We start from the raw sequence: 27,710 nt of genomic DNA on the forward strand, positions 1-27,710 counted from the left end.
CACATTTTAAAATATTTAATTTGATTTTAGACATGATCAAGATGAAAAAAACAAAAACAGGCCTATTTTCTTGATCAGATTTTCATTTAAACAATATGATTTAATGTGATAAACAAAAACACAAATTCTCAGTCAAAAACACAAGTCAGAACACAGTCTCTCTATTCTCTCATGTGATTTCAGGTCCTCTGACTGGGAAAATATCTTTCCACATTGAGAGCAGTGGTAAGTCTTCTCTTCCTGTGTATGTATTATTTCATGCTTATTCAGATGCCTTAACCGGTTAAATCTCTTTCCACAGTGGGAGCAGTGGTAGGTCTTATCCCCTCCTGTGTGTGTCCGCTCATGCCTTGTCAGACCCCCTAACTTGGTAAAACTCTTTCCACACAGGGAGCAGTGGTAGGGCTTATCCCCTCCTGAGTGTGTCCTCTCATGCCTTGTCAGACCCTCCAACTTGGTAAAACTCTTTCCACACAGGGAGCATTGGTATGGCTTTTCTTGTGGGTGTATCCTCTCATGCTGTTTCAAGTTCACTAAACCCATAAAATTATTTCCACACTGGGAACATTGATAAGGCTTCTCTCCTGTATGTATTCCTCCATGTAATTTCATGGACTTTAACTGGGTAAAACTCATTCCACACAGGGAGCATTGGTAAGGCTTTGTTCCTGTGTGTGTCCTCTCATGGTGTTTCAAGCTCACTAAACCCCTAAAACTCTTTCCACATTGGGAACAGTGATAAGGCTTCTCTCCTGTGTGTGTCCTCTTGTGCCGATTTAGGTTCCCTAACTGGGTAAAATTCTTTCCACAGTGGGAACATTGAAAAGGATTTTCTCCCGTGTGTATTCTCTTGTGTGATTTCAGACTCCCTAACCAGGTAAAAGTCATTCCACATTTGGAGCAGTGGTAAGGCTTCTCTCCAGAGTGGATTCTCTTATGTATTAATAGGTAACCTAATTCGCTAAAACTCTTTCCACACTGGGAGCATTGGAAAGGTTTTTCTCCTGTGTGTGTCCTCTCATGCCTGTGCAGGTTCCCTAACTTGGTAAAACTCTTTCCACAGTGGGAGCAGTGATGTCCTCCTTTTGCTTTGGGCGTCTCTGGGTCTGATTTCCCTGAAGGACTCTTTCCGTTGTCAGAGGGAGAGTCTGGTTTCTCTCCTGTCAAAGACAAACAGATTATCTAGTTACTTAGTTGTCTACTGTGCTGTACTGTGTGGCCAAACTTGTGAAACATATACAGTGGGGCAAAAAAGTACAAATTGTGCAAGTTCTCCCACTTAAAAAGATGAGGCCTGTAATTTTCATCATAGGTACACTTCAACTATGACAGACAAAAATGATTTTAAAAAATCCAGAAAATCACATTGTGGGATTTTAAATTAATTTCTCTGCAAATTATGGTGTAAAATAAGTATTTGGTCAATAACAAAAGTTTATCTCAATACTTTGTTATATACCCTTTGTTGGCAATGACAGAGGTCAAATGTTTTCTGTAATGTTGTCACACACTGTTGCTGGTATTTTGGCCCATTCCTCCATGCAGATCTCCTGATGTCTGTCCTTATTAGGACTCGTAGACTATGTGTCTCTTCTGACAATCCTTCAGCATCTTCATGTCCTAAAAATATATGGCCTATGTCTATAGTCCATCAGTTGGTCGTGTGGCTGACCCCCTCCTTTGTATGTCCCTCTGACCTTGGTTTGTCCAGCTGTCCTATGCTCTCACAGCCTTACTCTGGCCTCCTGTCCTATAAAATAGACAATGCATTTTACCAGAATGGCAAATGCACTCTAAGTGTATCTTTCTCTTGTGTTACAGTATTATGTTCCTCCCTATATGTACATCTTTCTCCCACAGTTGTTACGTAACATTTTTTTTAACCTTTATTTTACTAGGCAAATCAGTCAAGAACAAATTCTTAATTTCAATGACGGTTTAGGAACAGTGGGTTACCTGCCTTGTTCAGGGGCAGAACGACAGATTTTTACCTTGTCAGCTCGGAGATTCGATCTTGCAACCCTTCTGTTACTGGCCCAACGGTCGAATCACTAGGCTATCTGCCACCCCGGCAACTCTGATAAAAACATTATAGGAGTTGCCTCCAGATCACTATGCATATTCATGCTAGTAGCTTAGCATCTCTCTCCATTGAATACAGGCGGTTGAAGTACAATAAGAACATGTATCCACCAATCCAAAGAAAGGATAGGTGGGAGCTAGACAACCCGCTTGGCCACTTTGTGGACAACGACTCCCCTTGTTAGGACAGAGAGACATCTTGTCAGTATATCCACAATCTTTGGTGTAGCCAACCAAACTCTCGCATGGCACTATTGGGGGGCTCGGTGTGTATTAAAACATCACCACACGAAAATCACTACATGCCGTGCCCCCCAGTCTGCGGTCAGCAGATAGACCCTTCTCAAATATATATGTTAAGTCACTTTCTGGAAACGGAAAGGAAAAAACAAGGGGTAGCTTACTCTCTACGTCGTCTGATTCTAGACTTCATACTAGGGCCCCCCGTTGAAGAGGTATTGACGGGCCAACTCCGAATATCCAAAGTTAAAAACACATTTAAGGCGGTACTTACTGGTGTTAATCAGGTCTCCTATCTCCACCTCTTCATCTTTCAATGTGACAGTAATCTCCCCTTCCATCTTCACTCCAAAAACGGCATCCTCCTCTTTCTCTCTGAACGTGTCTTTCTCTTCTTTCACAGTAACGTCTTTCTCTTCTTCTTTCACTGTAACAGCCTCAACCTCTACTTCTTTTTTAACTGTGACATCCTCCTCTTCCTTCTCCTCTTTCACAACAATGTTCAGCCCCAGAGCTTCTTTCTCCGTCCAGCAGACCTCCTTTTCTTTAACAGGAGGGGAGTAGTTTAGGGAGCTCATGGTCAGGGATGTTAGCTAGCTAGCATTAGCGGCTAGTGCTATAACTTAACCAGCCAGCTACTATAGCTGACTAATAAAATATAACGTAATATGAAATTAAATAGGTTAGATACGACAGAAGTGTGTCTAAAACACAGTGTCTAATATACACCGAAAGCGTATAATTAATTAGCTTGAATCTTTCGGCTATGTTGGCTTGCAAGCTACCAAGGTGGTTGACGAGCTATTTCTGAAGAACCGTCACGCTGGCAGGTGTCGCCAGAAAGATGCACATCGCCGCCTGCTGACTGGAGGGGAAACGCAGTTGAGGATCATATTTATTTTCAGACAAAGATTCTTTTTAAATGGATGTAATTAAATAATACTATTATTTTGAGACATACAAAGAATGGAATGTGTTGAATGATTAGTGTGAATAAAAAAATGTTTACTAGAGCTCATTTAAGGCAGTTTCGTTAAGTCAAACAACATCTAAATAAGTAGCTAGCTACTGTAGGTCTATACTGCTCCTACAAGGTGTAACAATATATCATGTAGATGTATATAATGAACAGACTAGGTCTATACTGCTCCTACATGGTGTAACAATACATCATGTAGATGTATATAATGAACAGACTAGGTCTATACTGCTCCTACATGATGTAACAATAAATCATGTAGATGTATATGATGAACAGACTAGGTCTATACTGCTCCTACATGATGTAACAATACATCATGTAGATGTATATAATGAACAGACTAGGTCTATACTGCTCCTACATGGTGTAACAATACATCATGTAGATTGTATATAATAAACAGACTAGGTCTATACTGCTCCTACATGGTGTAACAATACACTACCTTTCAAAAGTTTGGGGTCACTTAGAATTGTCCTTATTTAATTTATCATTTATAAAAACCTGTTTTTGCTTTGTCATTATGCGGTATTGTGATGTCATTATGGTCTATTGTGATGTCATTATGGGGTATTGTGTGTGGATTGATGAGGAAAATGTTTTATTTAATACATTTTCAAATAAAGCAGTAACAACAAAATGTAGAAAACGTGAAGGGGTCTGAATACTATCCGAATGCACTGTATATATAGGGGCAGTACTTAGTGACATCCCTTCATGAAACAGGAGGTACAAATATATAACAGGTTCAAAATATCAACATTCAATGTATCAAATTATTTGACCAAGCTGGAAGTTTAAATGCCAGCCAAGCCACAATCCTAGAGGTTCACTGATGATCAACCTCCTCCTTCACATCTGACTCCAGAAGATCAACCGCCTCCTTCACATCTGACTCCTGATGATCAACCTCCTCCTTCACACCTGACTCCAGAAGATCAACCTCCTCCTTCACATCTGACTCCTGATGATCAACCTCCTCCTTCACATCTGACTCCTGATGATCAACCTCCTCCTTCACATCTGACTCCTGATGATCAACCTCCTCCTTCAAATCTGACACCTGATGATCAACCTCCTCCTTCACATCAGACTCATGATGATCAACCTCCTCCTTCACATCTGACTCATGATGATCAACCTCCTTCACATCTGACTCCTGATGATCAACCTCCTCCTTCAGACCTGACTCCAGTTGATCAACCTCCTCCTTCACATCTGACTCCGGATGATCAACCTCCTCCTTCACATCTGACTCCAGTGATCAATCCAGAGCGTCTTCTTTTTGGGGGAATCCCGATAGACGATGTCATCCAATAGGACGTCATCACCACCACCGCCCACAAGTTAATTGTCATTCAGATTATTGTTGGGAAGAGCATTAGCAATATGTCCTGTCTGGTAACTTGTCTCGTTCAATGGATTTACATTGGCAGGTGTAAAAAATATTTTAAAAACTCAGTCGATCTCAAACTGCAGAAAAACTTTTGGAAGTCTTTAACTGCATCAATGTCTGTGGCCAGTGATTTTGGGACAAATGATAGTCCCTTATTATACAATTCTACAGCACAACGGCAGAGTTATGTCTTCAGTGTAAAACTAACAATGACTCAACAATCCTTCTGGGAATGTTATGACGTCATAAAGTTATGGGCGGAGTTAGAAAGTTGTCTGTCAGAAGTACAATTATACAATGTAAAATTACTTTTAATCTGTCTGTCTGCATATTTCAGGACATGGCATTTGAGTGTGCAGTGAGATACCCCAGAGTTGGACGATACTTTTCTCGTCAATCATCTTAAATATTATACTTAATTAAAGCCTGGAAATCAAACAATCCTCCGTTGTTAACACAACGGAAAGGTCAAATGCTTTTTTATCTAAAAGTTGAAAGTGTCGGAGAGAAATAAAATGGTGCTGATGCGGGCGCTGGAGATGGGGCTGTGTTCTACTGGGTCTGGGCAGGTGTGCTGTTGTTAATGGAGATGGTGGTGTGTTCTAGTGGGTCTGGGCAGGTGTGATGTAGTTAATGGAGATGGAGGTGTGTTCTCGTGGGTCTGGGCAGGTGTGATGTGAACCGATCAGAATTCAGAAGTATGACAAAGTCAGGTGTGATGTAATATGGAGGACCAGCCTATTCCCTATGATGTAAACTACAACAGAAATAACATCAAATGTAGAACTTCAAATTAAATCAATCGTTTGCACTCATGACTTGAGTGATTGAAGTAAACCAACGTTTTGGAAATACATAACGCCATCTAACCAAAAATCAAAGAATATTAGCTATATGCAGATATCTTAGCCGGCCAGCTAACATTAGCTATTTAGCAAATTAGCTATGGTCAGCGAGCTGGAGCCCGACTATCAGAGAGAGACCAGGTAGAACCCGATTAACAAAACCCAACTAAAACATAACTGCAGATCAAAAGAGCAGAGACATACAGAATGATGTCAGGGAAAATCCCCAATATCCAAAATAGAAAGATTACAGATGTCAGTCAGCTAGTGAGCTAGCAGTAATTCAAGGTTGTAAAAGTTACAAAACTCCCATAGTCTACTTCACAGAGAACATGCTGAAAGTAGGGATGGGGAAACAAAGATTCCTGAAGCATTGACACTTTCCAACCAATTGTGTCAAAAATAGGTTCATTACTCAAGGCTTTGAGCGACACAGAATTTAGAACAGCCACATTATTATAGATGACGTCACACACGTCGTAGTGCCTGCGCAGTGTAGCCTTTGTGTCATCTACTAAACCACTGGCCATGTTTGAGAACATCAAATCCATGCTGCATTGTGGGTAAATTATGACTGGACAACTGATTTATAAATAATAATGAGTAGTTATTTATGATGCAAGGTGATTTGTAGGTCTGTCAGTCAGCAGTTGGCTGCAATGTCAAACAATCCCAATACCAAACCAATCAGGTGGTTGTTTCAACGAAATTAATCTTCAGACCCCATTGATGACATGCTGCTGATAAAGTGATACAGGCATCGGCACACTGCTTTGAAGTTTACTGCTTAGCGATTTGGACGCATGCCTCGTACCTCCGGTGTCTAATGTAACATCCCTATTGAAATGTTGACAACAACAAAAAAGGAGCAAGCAAATTGATTTCCTCTGTTGTTTTGAACCCACGGCAAGAAGGCATCAGAGCCCACCATGCTAACACATTCCCACTAAATAACATAACCACACAGTTCATGAAAATCATGAGGTTTGGTTAACGTTTGCAAGCTTGAGCTAGATATCGACCTAGTGTGACCTTCCTGGTCCCCCAAGTCAGTGAGTCAACACAGGAAGGAGCAAATGAATGGAGGGTTCATTTATTTCTAAAGCTGCAATGATGGGACACACACAGTATGGATGAATGATCAGTAGTGACGTGATATAAATAGCACTCCCACAGCAATTCTCCATAAATCTGCCCTACAATATACTAACAAAAAACGATTGAAATGTCCATTAAAGTCATTGTGATTGTACAGTGGATTTAACAATTCCTACTAATTCCTAATTTACAATAATAAAATGAATACATTGTTTCCATGTGTAATCTCATATTCACAACATCAGAATAAACTTTCATCCATTTTAGTATCAAAATATATCAAATTTACCCGAAAAATGTCCCCCTCTGGTGGCGAAGAAGTATATACACCTAAACTAACAAAACCGGGCTGATAAACTGGCTGGTGTTCATGAGTTTATAAAACATATACTTTGAATGATCAGTAGTCGACAGGGCAAAAATAGCGCTCCTAAAGATGAATGCATTTTATTATTATTATTATTATTATTATATTATTTTCCAGTTAGCTACCAACTTGAAAGATGGAACTTTAGCATAAAACACACATGGAAAACGAAGATTTGGCAAGTGACATATAAAGTGAGGCTTATTTGACGCGAAACCAACAACAGTAGTTACTAAAACAGAAATTGCTAATGTATGATGTAATGTCAACTTTATACATTTCTATCCCAGGACCACTCAATTTTCAAATTCTCCAAAAATCTGCTGTGGATTACCCAGAAACCCAATTGAGTGGGTTAAATATGGTGTAGTTCGGTGAAGTTATTGGTCCTACAGTAGGTCTATGTTGTTGTTAGGTGAAATTATGGGTCCTACGCTAGGTCTATGTTGTTGTTAGGTGATGGTATTGGTCCTACAGTAGGTCTATGCTGTTGTTAGGTGAAGTTATAGGTCCTACAGTAAGTCTATGTTGTTGTTAGGTGAAGTTATGGGTCCTAAAATAGGTCTATGTTGTTCTTAGGTGAAGTTATTGGTCCTATGTTGTTCGGTGATGTTATGGGTCCGACAGTTGGTCTACGTTGTTGCTCAGTGTTGTTATAGGTCCTACAATAGGTCTAAGTTTTGTTAGGTGATGTTATAGGTCCTACAGTAGGTCTATGTTGTTGGTGGGTGTAGTTATGGGTCCTACAGTAGGTTTATGTTGTTGTTAGATGATGTTATGGGTCCTACAGTAGGTCTATATTGTTGTTAGGTGAAGTTATGGGTCCAACAGTAGGTCTATCTTGTTGTTAGGTGATGTTATGGGTCCTACAGTAATTCTGTGTTATTGCTAGGTGAACCAGGCTATGAACCAGGCTATGAGGGGTGGCCAGTCCTCTTCTGGCTGTGCCGGGTGGAGATTATAACAGAACATGGCCAAGATGTTCAAATGTTCATAAATGACCAGCATGGTCAAATAATAATAATCACAGTAGTTGTCGAGGGTGCAACAGGTCAGCACCTCAGGAGTAAATGTCAGTGGGCTTTTCATAGCTGATCATTTAGAGTATCTCTACCGCTCCTGCTGTCTCTAGAGAGTTGAAAACAGCAGGTCTGAGACAGTTTGCACGTCTGGTTAACAGGTCTGGGTTCCATAGCCGCAGGCAGAACAGTTGAAACTGGAGCAGCAGCACGGCCAGGTGGACTGGGAACAGCAAGGAGTCATCATGCCAGGTGGTCCTGATGCATGGTCCTAGGGCTCAGGTCCTCCGAGAGAAAGAAAGATAGCATTGGAGAGAGCATACTTAAATTCACACAGGCCACCGGATAAGACAGTATAAATACTCCAGATATAACAGACTGATCCTAGCCCCCTGACACATAAACTACTGCAGCATAAATACTGGAGGCTGAAACAGGGGGGGGTCAGGAGACACTGTGGCCCCATCCGATGATACCCCCGGACAGGGCCAAACAGGCAGGATATAACCCCACCCACTTTGCCAAAACACAGCCCCCACACCACTAGAGGGATATCTTCAACCTCCAACCTACCATCCTGAGACAAGGCCAAGAATAGCCACAACAGTGACTCAACCCACTCATGTGACGCACCCCTCCTAGGGACGGCATGAAAGAGCACCAGTAAGCCAGTGACTCAGCCCCTGTAGGGTTAGAGGCAGAGAATTCCAGTGGAGAGAGGGGAACCAGCCAGGCAGAGACAGCAAGGGCGGTTCGTTGCTCCAATGCCTTTCCGTTCACCTTCACACTCCTGGGCCAGACTACACTCAACCATGGGACCTACTGAAGAGATGAGTCTTCAATAAAGACTTAAAGGTTGATATCGAGTCTGCGTCTCTCACATGGGTAGGCAGACCATTCCATAAAAATGGAGCTCTATAGGAGAAAGCTCTGCCTGAATCCACACAGGAGAGAAATATTTTAGCTGTGGTCAATGTGGGAATAGGTTTACTTTGTCAACCGGCCTGAAATCACACCAGAGAACAAACACCGGAGATAAACCTTATAGCTGTGATCAATGTGGGAAGAGTTTTGATCAATCTGGCCAGCTGAATCAACACCAGAGGACACACACAGGAGAGAAACCTTATACCTGTGATCAGTGTGACGAGATACTTTGATAAAAGATCTCTGATCAAACGTCAGAAAATACATGAAGGAGTTTTAAGGTGTCTACAAGGTGTCTACAGCATTGTGACGTAGTTTCACACATATATGTTGAAGAATGAGCGTAAGCGGCTACATTGCGCAAGTGGTTACCTGATGGCTCTCAGAGTGATTCTTGCGTAAAATACAGAAGTAGACATTTTTCCTCTCGGTCCTACTTAAAAACCAATTGTCCCGGTGGATATATTATCGAATAGATATTTGAAAAACACCTTGTGGATTGATTATAAACGTTTGCCATGTTTCTGTCGATATTATGGAGCTAACTTGGAATATTTTTCGGGGATTTCGTGACCGCAATTTCCGGCCGATTTCTCAGCCAAACGTGAAGAACAAACTGAGCTATTTCGCCTACAAAAATAATATTTTGGTAAAAAAAGGAAAATTTGCTATCTAACTGGGAGTCTCGTGAGTGAAAACATCCGAAGCTCATCAAAGGTAAACGATTTAATTTGATTGCTTTTCTGATTTTCGTGACCAAGTTGCCTACTGCTAGCTGGATATGCTAGGCTATCGATAAACGTACACAAATGCTTGTTTTGCTTTGGCTGTAAAGAATATTTTCAAAATCTGAGATGACAGGATGATTAACAAAAGGCTAAACTGTGTTTCAAGATATTTCACTTGTGATTTCATGAAAAGGAATATTTTCTCGTAATATTTATGTCCGTTGCGTTATGATAATTAGTTTCAGATGATGACAACGATCCCGGACACGGGATGGGAGTTACAATATGAGTCTTCAATATTCCCAGGTAAGAAGTTTTAGGTTGTAGTTATTATAGGAATTATAGGACTATTTCCCTCTATACCATTTGTATTTCATTAACCTTTGACTATTGGATGTTCTTATAGGCACTTTAGTATTGCCAGTGTAACAGTATAGCTTTCGTTACACCAGCCTCATCTCGGGAGTTGATAGGCTTGAAGTCATAAACAGCGCAATGCTTGACGCACAACAAAGAGCTGCTGGCTTTATTTTAGTTCTTAACTAAAAAATACAAATAAAATAATAGTTTTTAAAAATTGGCGCCCCAAAATACCGATTTCCAATTGTTAGGAAAACTTGAAATTGGCGCTAATCAATCGGCCATTCTGATTAATCGGTCGACCTCTAATATATACCCCATTTTGGACACTCCTCCTCTCCAATCCTTACATCTTCTGGGTCGACAGGAAAAGGATAACATAATACAAAACCCTTATTACTCCCTTCAGGGGATCTGACCTGATCTCCTGACCTCAACCCCTCCTTCGCCTAATCCAGAGATGTCCATCCGCTTGCCCTAAAGCAATCCTGTGATCTCCTCCCGTCCACCCAGCACATTCCACAGCCACTCTGTCTTTCTACAGATCTCACTCCTTTATATACTCTACGTCTGATCTATCATGTCTTTAATATCTCAATGTTCAAAGTTTAGCCCGAATCCACAATAGTCATAAAGTTACACTCCCTTTCAGTCTGTCAACTTCGGTAAAACATACTATGGGAAAATACAATCATTCCCCTTGCCGAGCCAAACGGACACTAAATGAAACGGCCCATGGCAGACCACCCAGACCTTATCCCGCAAGATGCGTTAGTTCTGTCAATTTATTCATTGTTTTATGTTTGAAACACTCCTGTCAATGTTGAGTAAGGATGCATACCTGATTACACATATAGAAGTAGGACTAGTCTACCTGGCCTGAGTGCAAATGTAGGCCTATAAATGTGCCCATTTGGGGATGTCTGATAGTATTTCTGATTGTCTTAAAGCACCACCACTAATGAGTTGTGGAGCTTCTCAAATAAATGTTTTCTTCAAATCAAACAACAAGTAAACAAAGTCTAATCATAATCAATTGCATATGACAATAGTTCCTCAATGTATTTTTGTAAAATATTTCCAGCTCTCGCACTTTCGATAACCACTCAGCATGAAAGTGAAAATGTAATGCTCTGTTCCAGTGGAAATGTCATAAAATAACGAAATAGCTCTTATCCTTTGCACAAATAGCCGACAGCTGTGTCTGTCGCAAAACTCAATGGCGCGGGAAACTCGGAGGGACGAGAATATTTTATACAATGTCGCAAGCTTGCTATCACTAGTTTCGGAGGACCCAGTTGATAGTTGATTCAATGTTTCAAGTTTGTTGTAGACAGGCCATGTACAGCCAATGTGATTTTTAGGATATTTATTTTTTTCAAGATATTTTCTGCCTGCAGGCTGCAATGTTTTTAATTGTTGGCTTTATGTCGGCTATTATTTATTTTTTTACACATGGAGCGATTGGTAGAAAAAAAACATGACTCTTGGTTGACCAAGATTTATTTTAGTTGGGGACAGCACTAAAACATGATTAAGGGGATCCCGAGTGGCGCAGCAGTCTAAGACACTGCATCTCAGTGCTTGAGGCATCACTACAGACACCCTGGTTTGAATCCAGGCTGTATCACAACCGGACGTGATTGGGAGTCCCATAGGGCGGCACACAATTGGCCCAGCTTCATCTGGGGTAGGCAGTCATTCTAAATAAGAATGTATTCTTAACTGAAGGTTACATTTAAAAATAAATAGTGTTTTAGGACAAAATGTTTTTTACAAATCCGTCAAGGCACCGACTTTGAGAAGGGTTTAAAACAAAGGTTTCAAACCAATTGTAAGGGTTTTCCCCAGCCTGTGCCCAGGGTCCCTCTCCGTTCAGTATCTCCTCCCATGTCCAGGAGTCCTGTGATGCCGGCCGCTGTTGTTGCTGCTGCTGTCGTCGCTGTCTTTTACCACGCCGCTTGGTCCTTGGTTGGTGGGTGATTCTCTTCTTCCGAAGAGGAGAGGCAAAAAGGATCAGAGGACCAATATGCGGCGTGGTAAGTGTCCATGGTTCTTTTTAATATGTAAAGGTACACATGAACAACTGACTACAAAAACAAGAAATGTGGAAAAACCCCAAACAGTCCTATCTGGTGCAGAGACAGGAACAATCACCCACAAACACACAGTGAAACCCAGGCTACCTAAGTATGATTCTCAATCAGAGACAATTAATGACACCTGCCTCTGATTGAGAACCATACTAGGTCGAAACATAGAAATCCCAAAATCATAGAAAAACAAACATAGACTGCCCACCCAACTCACACCCTGACCATACTAAAATAAATAGAAAACAAAGGAAATAAAGGTCCGAACATGACACCAATTCATGAATGTAATTGAATCTAGGCATGTTTCGCCAACACTTTATAATTGTTACACCAAGATGTCTAAAATTATTGATGAAGTCGCTAGGTGTTGGGTTAAGGTTACAATAGCTTTCTCTATGAATTTGAAAGTGGTTACACTCTGGGCAGCTATTTTGTTGCTGTTTAAAACATCCACACATCAATCAAGCAACTAATCTGCAGTTCAAACACCGTTTTTGGTAATAAGATGATGAGGTTGGAGAAATGTAACTACTTTCAAATTCATAGACAGTCCTATGGATGCAAGGACTACCCATCCATGAGATCAACATTATAGTTTTAACCATGTTGAGCCTATACAGTGTTTATTTACATTGTTTCTAAACAACAGAGTAAAAAGGGCTAATTTGGGTTCTGATAGGGTACAACAGTTGAACTTAGCTCATGAAGCATGTTTTATATTCTTCAAGATTCAATGGCTATAAATAAATAATTTTAAAGTCAAAATATGGATGTAGCTTTTGCAGATTTCGCTAAGACAGTACTTACGAGTGTTAATCACGGCCCAGTTTCTCAAAACCATCATATGGCTAAATTCATCGTTAGAAACATTGGATGCCTTACGATGCGTTTGGGAAACCGGGCCCAGATGTCAGGTTTCCTCCTCTTCTTCCTCCTCTTCCTTTTTCCATGTGACAATCATCTCCCCCTCCTCTTTCAACTCCAAAAACGGAATCCTCCTCTTTCACTCTGAACGTGTCTTCCTCTTCTTTCTCTGAAACGTCTTTCTTTTATTCTTTCACGGTAACAGCCTCACCCTCTACTTGTTTTTGTATTGAAACAACCCCTCTTCCGCCTCCTCTTTGACGAGATCCTCTTTCTCCGTTCAGCAGCCCCCCTCTTCTTTAGCAGGAGGAGAGTAGCTTAGTGATCTCATGGTCGGGGATGTTAGCTATGCTAATGCTAACTTAACCAGACTGCTAGCTGACTAATAACAACAACACCGTAAATATGAAATTAAATCGGATAACTAACTAGACGACAGAAGTGGGTTTAAAACACAGTTGCTAATATACACTAAAGCGTCTAAATAACTTTATATTTGTCTACTTTGTCTAGCAAGCTACCGAGGTGTCTGACTAACTGTTGTTGCTGTTGAAAGAAGCGTTTTGTCCACTTGATTATACGTCACACTAACAGCATTGCCTTAAAGTCGCACATCGCCATCTGCTGACTGGAGTGGGTAACTCAGTTGAGTAAAATGTATATTTTGTCTTCAGACAAGTTAAAATGTAGGAAGCATGAGTTTTTACTCAACAGTGTAAAGATACAGTGTGGTTAAAGACTTAGTAAGCTAGTTGTATTGAAGATCTGGTAACCTATAAGAACAACCAGTTATGTTTTTGAATTATCACATATGTTTTATATTTTTGTATTTCACCTTTATTTAACCAGATAGGCCAGAAGAGAACAAGTTATCATTTACAACTGTGACCTGGCCAAGATAAATCAAAGCAGTGCAACACAAACAACACAGAGTTACACATGGAATAAACAAACGTACAGTCTAAAAATCAAGAGAAAAGGGTTATATACAGTATGTGCAAATGAGGTAAGATTAGGGAGGTAAGGCAATAAATAGGCCATAGTGACGAAGTAATTACAAATGAGCAATTAAACACTGGAGTGATAGATGTGCAGAAGATGAATGTGCAAGTAGAGATACTGGGGTGCAAAGGAGCAAAACAATAAATAACAATATGGGAATGAGGTACAGTTGAAGTCAGAACTTTACATACACCTTAGCCAAGTACATTTAAACTCAGTTTTTCACAATTCCTGACATTTAGTCCTAGTAAAAAAATCCCTGCCTCAGGTCAGTTAGGATCAACACTTTATTTTAAGAATGTGAAATGTCAGAATAATAGTAGAGAGAATGATTTATTTCAGCATTTATTCCCATTGGGTCAGAAGTTTACATACACTCAATTAGTATTTGGTAGCCTTTAAAACCTCTACTGACTCCCCATCCCGCATGCGGGAGCGTAATCATCGCCTGACACGAATTAGCATAACGCAACGGACATAAATATCCCTAGAAAATATTCCTATTCATGAAAATCACAAATGAAATATATTGAGACACAGCTTAGCCTTTTGTTAATCACCCTGTCATCTCAGCTAGACAAGCATTTGCGTAAGTTTATCGATAGCCTAGCATAGAATTTTGTCCAGCTAGCAGCAGGTACCTTGGTCACGGAAATCAGAAAAGCAATCAAATTAAATCGTTTACCTTTGATGAGCTTCGGATGTTTTCACTCACGAGACTCCCAGTTAGATAGCCACTGTTCCTTTTTTCCAAAAATATTATTTTTGTAGGCGAAATGACTCCATTTGTTCTTCACGTTTGGCTGAGAAATCGCCGGAAATTGCAGTCACGAAAACAGCGAAAAATATTCCAAATTAGCTCCATAATATCGACAGAAACATGGCAAACGTAGTTTATAATCAATCCTCAAGGTGTTTTTCAAATATCTATTCGAAAATATATCCATCGGGACAATTGGTTTTTCAGTAGGACGGATTGGAGTAATGGCTACCTCTGTTTTTTACGCGAGAGTCACCCTGGGAGCCATCACCACTTACGCAATGTAGCCGCCTACGGCTATTCTTCAACGTACTTTTTCGCCTGCAACATCAGTTCTGTTATACTCACAGACAATATTTTTACAGTTTTGGAAACTTTAGAGTGTTTTCTATCCTAAGCTGTCAATTATATGCATATTCTAGCATCTTGTCCTGACAAAATATCCCATTTAAAACGGGAACGTTTTTTTTTCTCAAAAAATGAAAATACTGCCCCTAGAGTCGCAACAGGTTTAAATTGTTTAACTTGGGTCAAACATTTCAGGTAGCCTTCCACAAGTTTCCCACAATAACTTGGGTGAATCTTGGCCCATTCGTCCACCATAGCTGGTGTAACTGAGTTAGGTTTGTAGGCCTCCTTGCTCGCATACGCTTTTTCAGTTCCGTCCACAAATTCTCTATATGATTGAGAGAGAACTATTCTCTATTCTATTCTATATAAGGCTATTCTGGCCTTGCTGGCAGGGTCTGAATCAAACCTAATGTCCACCTGGTACACTGGTAGGGTCTGAATCAAACCCAATGTCCACCTGGCGCACTCTGGGCTAAACTTTGCGGTCTCTTTCCATGAAACATGGAGGCCAAATTAAAGTGCTTGGGAACCTAACAAGTCTTCAGGCAAGATTACTCATGTGGTTAACTATACCACCTCTAATAGACGTCACCTCTTTGGACCTCATCTCAGTGAGTTTAGGTTGGGAAACCATGGAGGAGAGGGCTTTGGACCTTATCTCAGTGAGTTTAGGTTGGGGAAACCATGGAGGAGAGGGCTTTGGACCTAGTTCATTGCATTGAGGAGGAGAGAGCAGTTGTAACACAGTACCTGGTCTAGTACATGGCATTGAGGAGGAAAGAGCAGCTGTAACACAGTACCTGGTCTGGTTCCTGACATTGAGGAGGAGAGAGCAGCTGTAACACAGTACCAGTGGTGTAAAGTACTTAAGTAAAAATAATTTCAAGTACTACTGAAGTAATTGTTTTGGGGTATCTGTACTTTATTTTACTATTTTATTTTTTGACAACTTTTACTTCACTACATTCCTAAAAGAAAACAATGGACTTTTTACTCAATACATTTTCCCCGACACCCAAAATAATGCTTAGCTGGACAAGAAAATGGACCAATTCAGCACTTATAAAGTGAACATCCCTGGTCGTCCCTACTGCCTCTGATCTGACGGACTCACTAAACAGAGAACATCCCTGGTCGTCCCTACTGCCTCTTATCTGGAGGACTCACTAAACACAAATGCTTCATTTGTAAATTATGTAAATGTGTTGGAGTGTGCCCCTGGCTATCTGTAAATTAAAAAAACAAGAAAATGGTTCCATCTGGTTTGCTTAATATCAGGAATTTGAATTGATTCATACTTTTACTTTTGATACTTAAATATATAAAAAAACATACTTTTAGACTTTTACTCAAGTAGTATTTTACTGGGTAACTTTCTATACTTTTACTCAAGTATGACAATTGAGTACTTTTTCCACCATTGATCATGAGTCTAATCTGGTCTCCTTCGACATGGTTAGCCTCATTATGAGTCGAATCTGGTCTCCTTCAACATGCTGAGCCTCATTATGAGACTAATCACTGATCAGTATCGATCAGCCTTTTGTTTTCTTTCAAGTTATTAATTAATGATTAACACACACACGTTTTCAGATGTGTGAGTGCTTTACCTATTTCTAACAGTATCATTTCAAATGGAGAAAACATCTCAGCAAAATGGAAACAATGTGGGAGGATTAGCAAACCACATGTACAAGTGCATTGGACACGGCTATGAGGTCAATACTAATCCCATCATGTCTAAATTGGACACGCCTATGGGCCAGCAGGTCACCTAGTGGTTAGAGCATTGGGCCAGAAACCAAAAGTTTGGTGGATCGAATCCCGAGCCGACAAGGTAAAAATATGTCGTTCTGCCCCTGAACAAGTCAGTTAACTGTTCCCCGGTAGGCCATCATTGTAAATAAGTAGTGGCTCTTAACGGTCTTTCCTTGTTAAATAAAGCTTAAATTAATAAAATAATTTTAAAATGTAGCAGAATTAAACAATGATTGTGTAATATCAGACTAAATTAGAGTAACAACACAATAAAACAGACAAACAGGGAATGTTCAATGACTCAAAAAGACACTATAGTTCATTCTGTGAATCAGCCCTTTATTTCCTATCATAAAGAACACCTGTGGAAATGGGCAGTGGGTTTAGGCATCCATCTGACTCCAAAACAAGACATTATTGAATAGTTGAAGTGTCTAATCCAAATAATCAGCACAATGTCAGGTGATAGTGCAGGGCTGGAACAGAAACCTGCACACCCAGTAGCTAGATCTCTAGCAGCAAGGTTGGCCATGCATTTTCCACATCTCTGCATCATTGCTTTATTAACAGTATTGGTGTAGTCATACAACATATATTATAACAGTAAACCAACAGCACATTCAGAACATTCAGAAAGTATTCAGACACCTTGACTTTTTCCACATTACAGACTTATTCTAAAATGTATTAAATAATATTGTGTTCCTCATCAATCTACACACAATACCTCATAATGACATCCCAATAACGCATAATGAAAAACAGAAATACCTTATTTACATAAGTATTCAGACCCTTTGCTATGAGACTCAAAATTGAGCTCAGGTGCATCCTGTTTCCATTGATCATCCTTGAGATGTTTCTACAACTTGATTGGAGTCCACCTGCGGTAAATTCAATTGATTGGACATGATTTGGGCACACACCTTTCTATACAAGGTCCCACAATTGAAAGCGCATGTCAGAGCAAAAACCAAGCCATGAGGTCGAAGGAATTGTCAGTGGAGCTCAGAGACAAGATTGTGTACCAAAAAAATGTCTGCAGTATTGAAGGTCCCCAAGAACACAGTGGCCTACATCATTCTTAAATGGAAGATGTTTGGAACCACCAAGACTCTTCAAACATAGCAATCAGGGGAGAATGGCCTTGTTCAAGGATGTGACCAAGAACCCGCTGGTCACTGTGACCGAGCTCCAGAGATCCTCTGTGGAGATAGGGGAACCTTCCAGAAGGACAACCATCTCTACAGCACTCTATCAATCAGGCCTTATGATAGAGTGTAGAGGTCGACCGTTTATGATTTTTCAACGCAGATACCAATTATTGGAGGACCAAAAATGCCGATACCGATTAATCGGATGATTTTTTTGCTGTTGTTTGTAATAATGACAATTACAACAATACTGAATGAACACTTATTTTAACTTAATATAATACATCAATAAAATCAATTTAGCCTCAAATAAATAATTAAACGTGTTCAATTTGGTTTAAATAATGCAAAAATGAAGTGTTGGAGAAGAAAGTAAAAGTGCAATATGTGCCATGTAAGAAAGCTAACGTTTAAGTTCCTTGCTCAGAACATGGGAACATATGAAAGTTGGTGGTTCCTTTTAACATGAGTCTTTAATATTCCCAGGTAAGAAGTTTTAGGTTGTAGTTATTATAGGACTATTTCTCTCTATACCATTTGTATTTCATATACCTTTGACTATTGGATGTTCTAATAGTCACTTAAGTATTGCCAGAGTAACAATATAGCTTCCGTTCCTCTCCTCGCTCCTCCCTGGGCTCAAACCAGGAACACAACGACAACAGCCAACATCGAAGCAGCGTTACCCATGCAGAGCAAGGAGAACAACCACTCCAAGTCTCAGAGCGAGTGACGTTTGAAACGCTATTAGCGCGCACCCATTTCACATCGGTTACACCAGCCTCATCTCGGGAGTTGATAGGCTTGAAGTCATAAACAGTGCAATGCTTGACGCACAACAAAGAGTTGCTGGCAAAATGCACAAAAGTGCTGTTTGAATGAATGCTTTCGAGCCTGCTGCTGCCTACCATCGCTCAGTCAGATATTTGTATCCTTGTATGCTCAGTCAGATTATATGCAACGCAGGACACGCTAGATAAACTAGTAATATCATCAACCATGTGTAGTTAACTAGTGATTATGATTGATTGATTGTTTTTTATAAGATAAGTTTAATGCTAGCTAGCAACTTACCTTGGCTTACTGCATTCGCGTAACAGGCAGTCTCCTTTTGGAGTGCAATGAGAGGCAGGTGGTTATATAGCGTTGGACTAGATAACTGTAAGGTTGCAAGATTGTATCCCCCGAGCTGACAAGGTGAAAATCTGTCCCTGAACGAGGCAGTTAACCCACCGTCCCTAAGCCGTCATTGAAAATAAGAATGTGTTCTTAACTGACTTGCCTACTTAAATAAAGATTAAATAAAGGTGTAAATCGGTGTCCAAAAATACCAATTTCCGATTGTTATGAAAGCTTGAAATCGGCCCAATTAATCGGTCGACCTCTAATAGAGTGGCCAGCCAGAAGCCACTCCTCAATAAAAGTCACATGACAGCCCACTTGGAGTTCAAAAAAGGCCTCTAAGACCATGAAAAACAAGATTCTCTGGTCTGATGAAACCAAGATTGAACTCTTTGGCCTGAATGCAAAGCATCACATCTGGAGGAAACCAGGCACCATCCCTACGGTGAAGCATGGTGGTGGCAGCATGATGCTGTGGGGATGTTTTCAGTGGCAGGGACTGGCAGACTAGTCAGGATCGAGGGAAAGAACAACAGAGCAAAGTACAAAACAATTTCCATTGATGAGGCTAATATCCATATCATGCTGAAATCAATTTAACAGGGGAGGGGGGGGGCAAACGTTTAGGGTTATACATTGTGACATTAAAAAACTGCTACTACAATGTGTAAAACATTCTACATTGTGACATTATTTAATTGATATCATGAAACAACTCCTTCATGTATGTATTTTCTGATGTTTGATCAGAGATCTTTTATCAGAGTATCTTTTGTCACATTGATCACAGCTATGGGATTTCTCTCCTGTGTGTGTTCTCTGGTGTACAATCTGATGGCTAGATGTAGAAAAACTCATCCCACATTGATCACAGCTATAAGGTTTCTCTCCTGTGTGTTTTCTCTTGTGTGATACAAGGCTGCTTAAGTGAGTGAAACTTTTCCCACATTGAGTACAGCTATAAGGTTTCTCTCCTGTGTGTGTTCTCTGGTGTACAATCTGATGGCTCGATGTAGTAAAACTCATCCCACATTGATCACAGCTATAAGGTTTCTCTCCTGTGTGTTTTCTCTTATGTGATACCAGGCTGCTTAAGTGAGTGAAACTCTTCCCACATTGAGTACAGCTATAAGGTTTCTCTCCTGTGTGTGTTCTCTGGTGTACAATCAGATGGCTAGACGTAGTAAAACTATTCCCACATTGAGCACAAGTATACGGTTTCTCTCCTGTGTGTGTTCTCTGGTGTGATACCAGGTTGCTTGACTGAGTAAAACTCTTCCCACATTGATCACAGCTATAAGATTTCTCTCCTGTGTGTTTTCTCTGGTGTGATAGCAGGTTGCTTGAATGAGTAAAACTCTTTCCACATTGAGTACAGCTATACGGTTTCTCTCCTGTATGTGTTCTCTGGTGTATTGTCAGATAGCTAGATGTAGTGAAACTCTTCCCACATTGATCACAGCTATAAGCTTTTTCTCTTGTGTGAATTCTCATGTGTACTTTTAGTGATTTTGATCTTAAGTAACTCTTCCCACATTGAGCACATCTATAAGATTTCTCTCCTGTGTGTACCCGCTGGTGTATTTTAAGTTCTGATGAAGACTTGCAATGTTTCCCACAGTCAGAGCAGCAATGAGATTTCTTCCCTGTGGGTTTCTGCTGGTGTTTCTTGAAGTGTTTTGATCTGGGGAGACTCTTCTCTGCCATGTCAGCATCATGGTTTTGTTGAGGCTCCCCAGAGGACCCACGGTAGTCACTTCTCTCTCCTGTGTGAACAACAAAGTCAGAAGCCAGTACCGATTAATTGGACGATTTATATATATATTTGTAATAATGACAATTACAACAATACTGAATGAACAATGAACACTTATTTTAACTTAATATAGTACATCAATAAAATCAATTTAGTCTCAAATAAATAATGAAACATGTTCAATTTGGTTTAAATAATGCAAAAACAAAGTCTTGGAGAAGAAAGTAAAAGTGCAATATGTGCCATGTAAAAAAGCTAACATTTAAGTTCCTTGCTCAGAACATGAGAACATATGAAAGCTGGTGGTTTCTTTTAACATGAGTCTTCAATATTCCCAGGTAAGAAGTTTTAGGTTGTAGTTATTATAGGACTATTTCTCTCTATACCATTTGTATTTCATATACCTTTGACTATTGGATGTTCTAATAGGCACTTTAGTATTGCCAGAGTAACAATATAGCTTCCGTCCCTCTCCTAGCCCCTACCTGGGCTCGAACCAGGAACACATCGACAACAGCCACCCTCGAAGCAGCGTTACCCATGCAGAGCAAGGGGAACAACCACTCCAAGTCTCAGAGCGAGTGGCGCTAACTAGCTATCCATTTCACATCGGTTACACCAGCCTAATATCGGGAGTTGATAGGCTTGAAGTCATAAACAGCGCAATGCTTGAAGCATTGCAAAGAGCTGCTAGCAAACGCAGTAAAGTGCTGTTTGAATGAATGCTTACGAGCATGCTGCTGCCTACCACCGCTCATTCAGACCGCTCCCTTTAAATCATAGACTTAATTATAATACAATAACACACAGAAATACTGGCTTTAGGTCATTAATATGGTCAAATACGGAAACTATCATTTCGAAAACTAAATGTTTATAATTTCAGTGAAATACGGACACGTTCCATATTTTATCTAACGGGTGGCATCCATAAGACTAAATATTCCTGTTACATTGCACAACCTTCTATGTTATGTCATAATTACGTAAAATTAGTTCGCAACGAGCCAGGCTACCCAAACTGTTGCATATACCCTGACTTTGAGTGCAATGAACACAAGAGAAGTGACGACTTTCCCTAGTTTAATATTGCCCGTTAACATGAATTTCTTTTAACTAAATATGCAGGTAAAAAAATATATACTTCATGGTTAGGTACATTTGTGCAACGATTGTGCTTTTTTCGCAAATGTACTTTTGTTAAATCATCCCCCGTTTGGCGAAGTTGGCCGTCTTTGTTAAAAAGAAAGTCTTCACAGTTCGCAATGAGCCAGGTGGCCCAAACTGCTGCATATACCCTGACTCTGTTGCACAGAACGCAAGAGAAGTGACACAATTTCCCTAGTTAAAATAAATTCATGTTAGCATGCAATATTAACTATATGTGCAGGTTTAAATGTTTTACTTGTGTATTGATTTTAAGAAAGGCGTTGATGTTAATGGTTAGGTAGGTACACATTGGTGCAATGACTGTGTTTTTTGCGAATGCGCTTGTTAAATCACCCGTTTGGCGAAGTAGGCTGTGATTCAATGATAAATTAACATCAATTATATGCAACGCAGGACACGCTAGATAAACTAGTAATATCATCAACAATGTGTAGTTAACTAGTGATTGTTAAGATCTATTGTTTTTTATAAGATACATTTAATGCTAGCTAGCACCTTACCGTGGCTCCTTGCTGCACTCGCATAACAGTTGCTGCACACTGCCATGCAGTCTCTCTTGTGGAGTGCAGTGTAATGGGCCATGTAATGAGCTAAGTATCTCTGTGTGCAAACAGACTAACGAGAGACTACTGTAAATCAAGCAGACAATAACATTATAAACATCAATTTGTTAGAGATGTTGGATCCAACGTGGAGCACGGCATAACTGTCTTTACCAGAGTAATGAATGAAGAAGCACTTTGGCTGTAGTTGCATGTCGTGATGTTTGTCATGTGACTGTCATTCAGAAAATGATTTCCGGGATCAGCTGATGATAGTTGAACATGTGACTGTAACTACACAGCTACAGTATTAAGAATTATGAGTAATTATTGAAAAAACACATTAATGACAGTATCCATTTGGGTGTTGTCAATCATCTTAAGGTGACTCGGATTTAGCAAACCCTGAAATTATTTAGGATTTCTGTGCCTATGAAAACTATTTTCCCAGCATAACATAAGGAGACACTAAATGTTACGTAGTTAGAATGCATTTCAGAGATCTGAATACAAAAACTGTCTGACAGCAAGATCCCGTATTTAAGTTCATCATCTGACAAGCTTAACATTATAACTACTGTTCCCTGAAGGAGGGAAACTAGGTACAACATACGATTAAATCCACACGTCGCTGGAAGCCCCGCCTTCTACAGGTGATGAGCGAGAGACTCTGAATTATTTGTTAAATTTAATACCACACTTCACCAACCCAGGAAGTGGCGGGGCCGAACAAGTGTTGTAACTCGTTCATAATTGGCACAAAGATCGGTAGAAATGGTCAGATAAATTGGCACTCAAAATGGAAGTGGGAAAAGTTGACCAATTTTACCAGAAACGTCAGGAGCATAATGTCAGAATTTATGAAGGCCAGCAGCAGATCGGGAATTGGTTATTTTCTTCTGGTTAAATTGATCGCTTGCTTCCTCAAGTCATTTGTGTGTCTTAATTATTTAATCAAACGCTTGAAACATCAGTTCAGTTCAAGTTCTATATGGTTCTGTGTGTCTATATGAAAAATACACGTCATAACATTTCAAACAATCAATTGGTAGAAAGAAAATACTTGTATTTATTTATCTGGGACAGCCCTAGAACATACATGCATTCAGTCCCTTTTTACACATTTTGTTAGGTTACAGTCTTATTCTAAAACGGACATTTTTTATTAAATGATCAATCTTCACACAATACCAGTGGTTGTATCTCTGTAGGTCATGCCAGTAGGTTACAGTAGGTTGTATCTCTCTAGGTCATTCCAGTAGGCTACAGTAGTTGTATCTCTTTAGGTTATGCCAGTAGGTTACAGTAGGTTGTATCCAAGTGGTTCTCTCTCTCTAGGTCATGCCAGTAGGCAACAGTAGGTTGCATCTCTCTAGGTCATGGCAGTAGGTTACAGTAGGTTGTACCCAAGTGGTTCTCTCTCTCTAGGTCATGCCAGTAGGCAACAGTAGGTTGTATCCAAGTGGTTGGATCTCTCGAGGTCATGCCAGTAGGCTACAGTAGGTTGTATCTCTCTAGGTCATGCCAGTAGGCTGTATCTCTCTAGATCATGCCAGTAGACTACAGTAGGTTGTATCTCTCTAGGTAATGCCAGTAGGCTACAGTAGGTTGTATCTCTCTAGGTCATGCCAGTAGGTTACAGTAGGTTGTATCTCTCTAGGTCATGCCAGTAGGTTACAGTAGGTTGTATCTCACTAGGTCATGCCAGTAGACTACAGTACGTTGTTTATCTCTTGGTCATGGCAGTAGGTTATAGTAGGTTGTATCCAAGTGGTTCTCTCGCTCTAGGTCATGCCAGTAGGCAACAGTAGGTTGCATCTCTCTAGGTCATGGCAGTAGGTTACAGTCGGTTGTATCCAAGTGGTTCTCTCTCTCTAGGTCATGCCAGTAGGCTACAGTAGGTTGTATCTCTCTAGGTCATGGCAGTAGGTTACAGTAGGGTGTATCCAAGTGGTTTTATCTCTCTAGGTCATGCCAGTAGGTTACAGTAGGTTTTATCTCTCTAGATCATGCCAGTAGGTTACAGTAGGTTGTATCTCTCTAGGTCATGCCAGTAGGCTACAGTAGGTTGTAACTCTCTTGGTCATGCCAGTAGGCTACAGTAGGTTGTATCTCTCTAGGTCATGCCAGTAGACTACAGTAGGTTGTATCTCTCTAGGTCATGCCAGTAGACTAGAGTAGGTTGTATCTCTCTCGGTCATGCCAGTAGATTACAGTAGGTTGTATCTCTCTAGGTCATGCCAGTAGGTTACAGTAGGTTGTATCTCTCTAGGCCATGCTAGTAGGTTAGGATAGGTTGTATCTCTCTAGGCCATGCCTGTAGGTTACAGTAGGTTGTATCCAAGAGGTTCTCTCTCTCTAGGTAATGCCAGTAGGCAACAGTAGGTTGTATCTCTCTAGGTCATGCCAGTGGGTTACAGTAGGTTGTATCCAAGTGGTTCTCTCTCTCTAGGTCATGCCAGTAGGCAACAGTAGGTTGCATCTCTCTAGGTCATGGCAGTAGGTTACAGTAGGTTGTATCCGAGTGGTTCTCTCTCTCTAGGTCATGCCAGTAGGCAACAGTAGGTTGTATCCAAGTGGTTGGATCTCTCGAGGTCATGCCAGTAGGCTACAGTAGGTTGTATCTCTCTAGGTCATGCCAGTAGATTACAGTAGGTTGTATCTCTCTAGGTCATGCCAGTAGGTTACAGTAGGTTGTATCCAAGTGGTTGGATCTCTCGAGGTCATGCCAGTAGACTACAGTAGGTTGTATCTCTCTAGGTCATGCCAGTAGATTACAGTAGGTTGTATCTCTCTAGGTCATGCCAGTAGATTATAGTAGGTTGTATCTCTCTAGGTCATGCCAGTAGATTACAGTGGTTGTATCTCTCCAGGTCATGCCAGTAGCCAACAGTAGGTTGTAACTATTTTGGTCATTCCAGTAGGCTACAGTAGGTCGTATCTCTCTAGGTCATGCCAGTAGGTTACAGTAGGTTGTATCTCTCTAGGCCATGTCAGTAGTTTATAGTAGGTTATATCTTTCTAGGTCAAGCCAGTAGGTTAGGGTAGGTTGTATCTCTCTAGGTCATGGCAGTAGGTTACAGTAGGTTGCATCCAAGTGGTTTTATCTCTCTAGGTCATGCCAGTGGGCTAGTGTTGAATTTGGTCAACAACAAAATGAATGGCTTATTTACTACGTGAGGTATACTTGATCAAACAGAAGTTTGGTAATTCTTCGGTTGTTATGTGGACAGGACACGTGACATACCGACAACTTTGATAAAACCACTTTTGGAGTTAGGCATATTCATGCTCATAGCTTAGCATCTCTCTCCATTGAATACAGGCGGTTGACGTCAACAACCCTCATAGATTATAAACAATAGATAATAATAATAAGATCGATCATTTCTTTGGATTGGTGGATACGCGGGAGCTAGACAACCCACCGTGCAGCTTTGTGGAAAACAACTCCACTTGTGAGGGCAGAGACATCTCGTCAGTATATCCATGATTTTTGGTGTAGCCAACCCAACTCTCACATGGCACTATCGGGGGGCACGGTGTGTAGTAAATCATCACTACATTAAAAACACTACATGCCATATCCCCCAGTCTGCGGTCAGCAGATAGACCCTTCTCAAATGTATATGTTAAGTCACTTTTTGGAAACGGAACAGAGAAAACAAGGAGTAGCTTGCTCTCTACGTCGTCTGATTCTAGACATATCAGTCATTATCCCAGGGCCCTCCGTTGAAGAGGTATTGACCAGCCAACTCCAGATATCCAAAGTTGAAAACCAATTTAAGGCGATACTTACTGATGTTAATCGGATCTCCTATCTCCACCTCTTCATCTTTCAATGTGACAGTAATCTCCCCTTCCATCTTCACTCCAAAAACTGCATCCTCCTCTCCTTTCACAGTAACATCCTCCTCATCTTTCACTCTGAACGAGTCTTCCTCTTCTTTCACTGAAACGTCTTTCTCTTCTTTCACTGTAACAGCCTCACCCTCTACTTCTTGTTTTACTGTGACATCCTCCTCCTCCTCTTTCACAACAATGTTCAGCCCCAGAGCTTCTTTCTCCGTCCAGCAGACCTCCTCTTCTTTAACAGGAGGGGAGATGTTTAGGGAGCTCATGTTCGGGGATGTTAGCTAGCCAGCTATTATCATTAGCGACTAGGCTAGTGCTAACTTAACCAGACAGATACTATAGCTGACTAATACAAAATAACGTAATATTAAATTAAATAGGTTCACAAGTAGATACGACAGAAGTGTGTCTAAAACACGGTAGCTAATATACACCAAAAGAGTATAAATAGGTTGTATCTTTCGGCTATGTTGGCTAGACAGCTACGGAGGTGGTTGACGAGCTGTTTCTGAAGAACCGTCCACTAGATTATACGTCACGCTGGCAGCGTCGCCTGAAAGACGCACATCGCCGTCTGCTGACTGAAGGGGAAACGCAGTTGAGGATCATATTTTATTTTCAGACAAAGATTATTTTAAATTGGTTTAATTAAATAATACTATTATGTTGAGACATACAAAGACCTGAATGTGTTGATTGATTAGTGCGAATAAAAAAGGTTTACTACCGCACATTTAAGGCAGTTTCATTAAGTCAAACTAAATCTAAATAATTAACAATACATCATGTAGATGTATATAATGAACAGACTAGGTCCATACTGCTCCTACATGGTGTAACAATACATCATGTAGATGTATATAATGAACAGACTAGGTCCATACTGCTCCTACATGGTGTAACAATACATCATGTAGATGTACACTGCTGTACATAAGTTTGGGGTCACTTAGAAATGTCCTTGTTTTTTAAAGAAAATCCAAAAAAATTGTCCGTTAAAATAACATCAGATTAATCAGAAATTCCGTGTTGGCATTGTTTATGTTGTAAATGACTATTGTAGCTGGAAACGGCTGATTTTTTAAAATGGAATATCTACATAGGTGTACAGAGGCCCATTATCAGCAACCATCACTCCTGTGTTCCAATGGCACATTGTGTTAGCTAATCGATGTTTATCATTAGAAAACCCTTTGCAATTATGTTAGCACAGCTGAAAACGTTTGTGCTGATTTA

General features: G+C 40.4%; 1 protein-coding gene across 2 annotated transcripts; it reads right to left on the reverse strand.

Moving 5' to 3' along the window:
- Positions 1-26,981, reverse strand: LOC124015794 (zinc finger protein 664-like). Of its 2 annotated transcripts, none has more exons than XM_046331264.1 (2): positions 2,597-3,175; positions 1-1,160 (listed from the first exon to the last, which is right to left on the reverse strand). In XM_046331264.1, exons 1-2 carry the CDS (start codon positions 2,898-2,900, stop codon positions 133-135), a joined length of 1,332 nt encoding a protein of 443 aa, XP_046187220.1. In that variant the 5' UTR covers positions 2,901-3,175; the 3' UTR covers positions 1-132. The 2 variants fall into 2 exon arrangements, with proteins under 2 accessions (XP_046187220.1, XP_046187219.1); XM_046331263.1 differs by lacking the exons at positions 1-1,160; positions 2,597-3,175 and adding exons at positions 19,575-20,917; positions 26,419-26,981.
- Positions 26,982-27,710: the final 729 nt, after the last annotated feature.

The sequence above is a fragment of the Oncorhynchus gorbuscha genome, linkage group LG26 (assembly GCF_021184085.1).
Source record: "Oncorhynchus gorbuscha isolate QuinsamMale2020 ecotype Even-year linkage group LG26, OgorEven_v1.0, whole genome shotgun sequence".
In the NCBI taxonomy this organism is placed as follows: domain Eukaryota; kingdom Metazoa; phylum Chordata; class Actinopteri; order Salmoniformes; family Salmonidae; genus Oncorhynchus; species Oncorhynchus gorbuscha.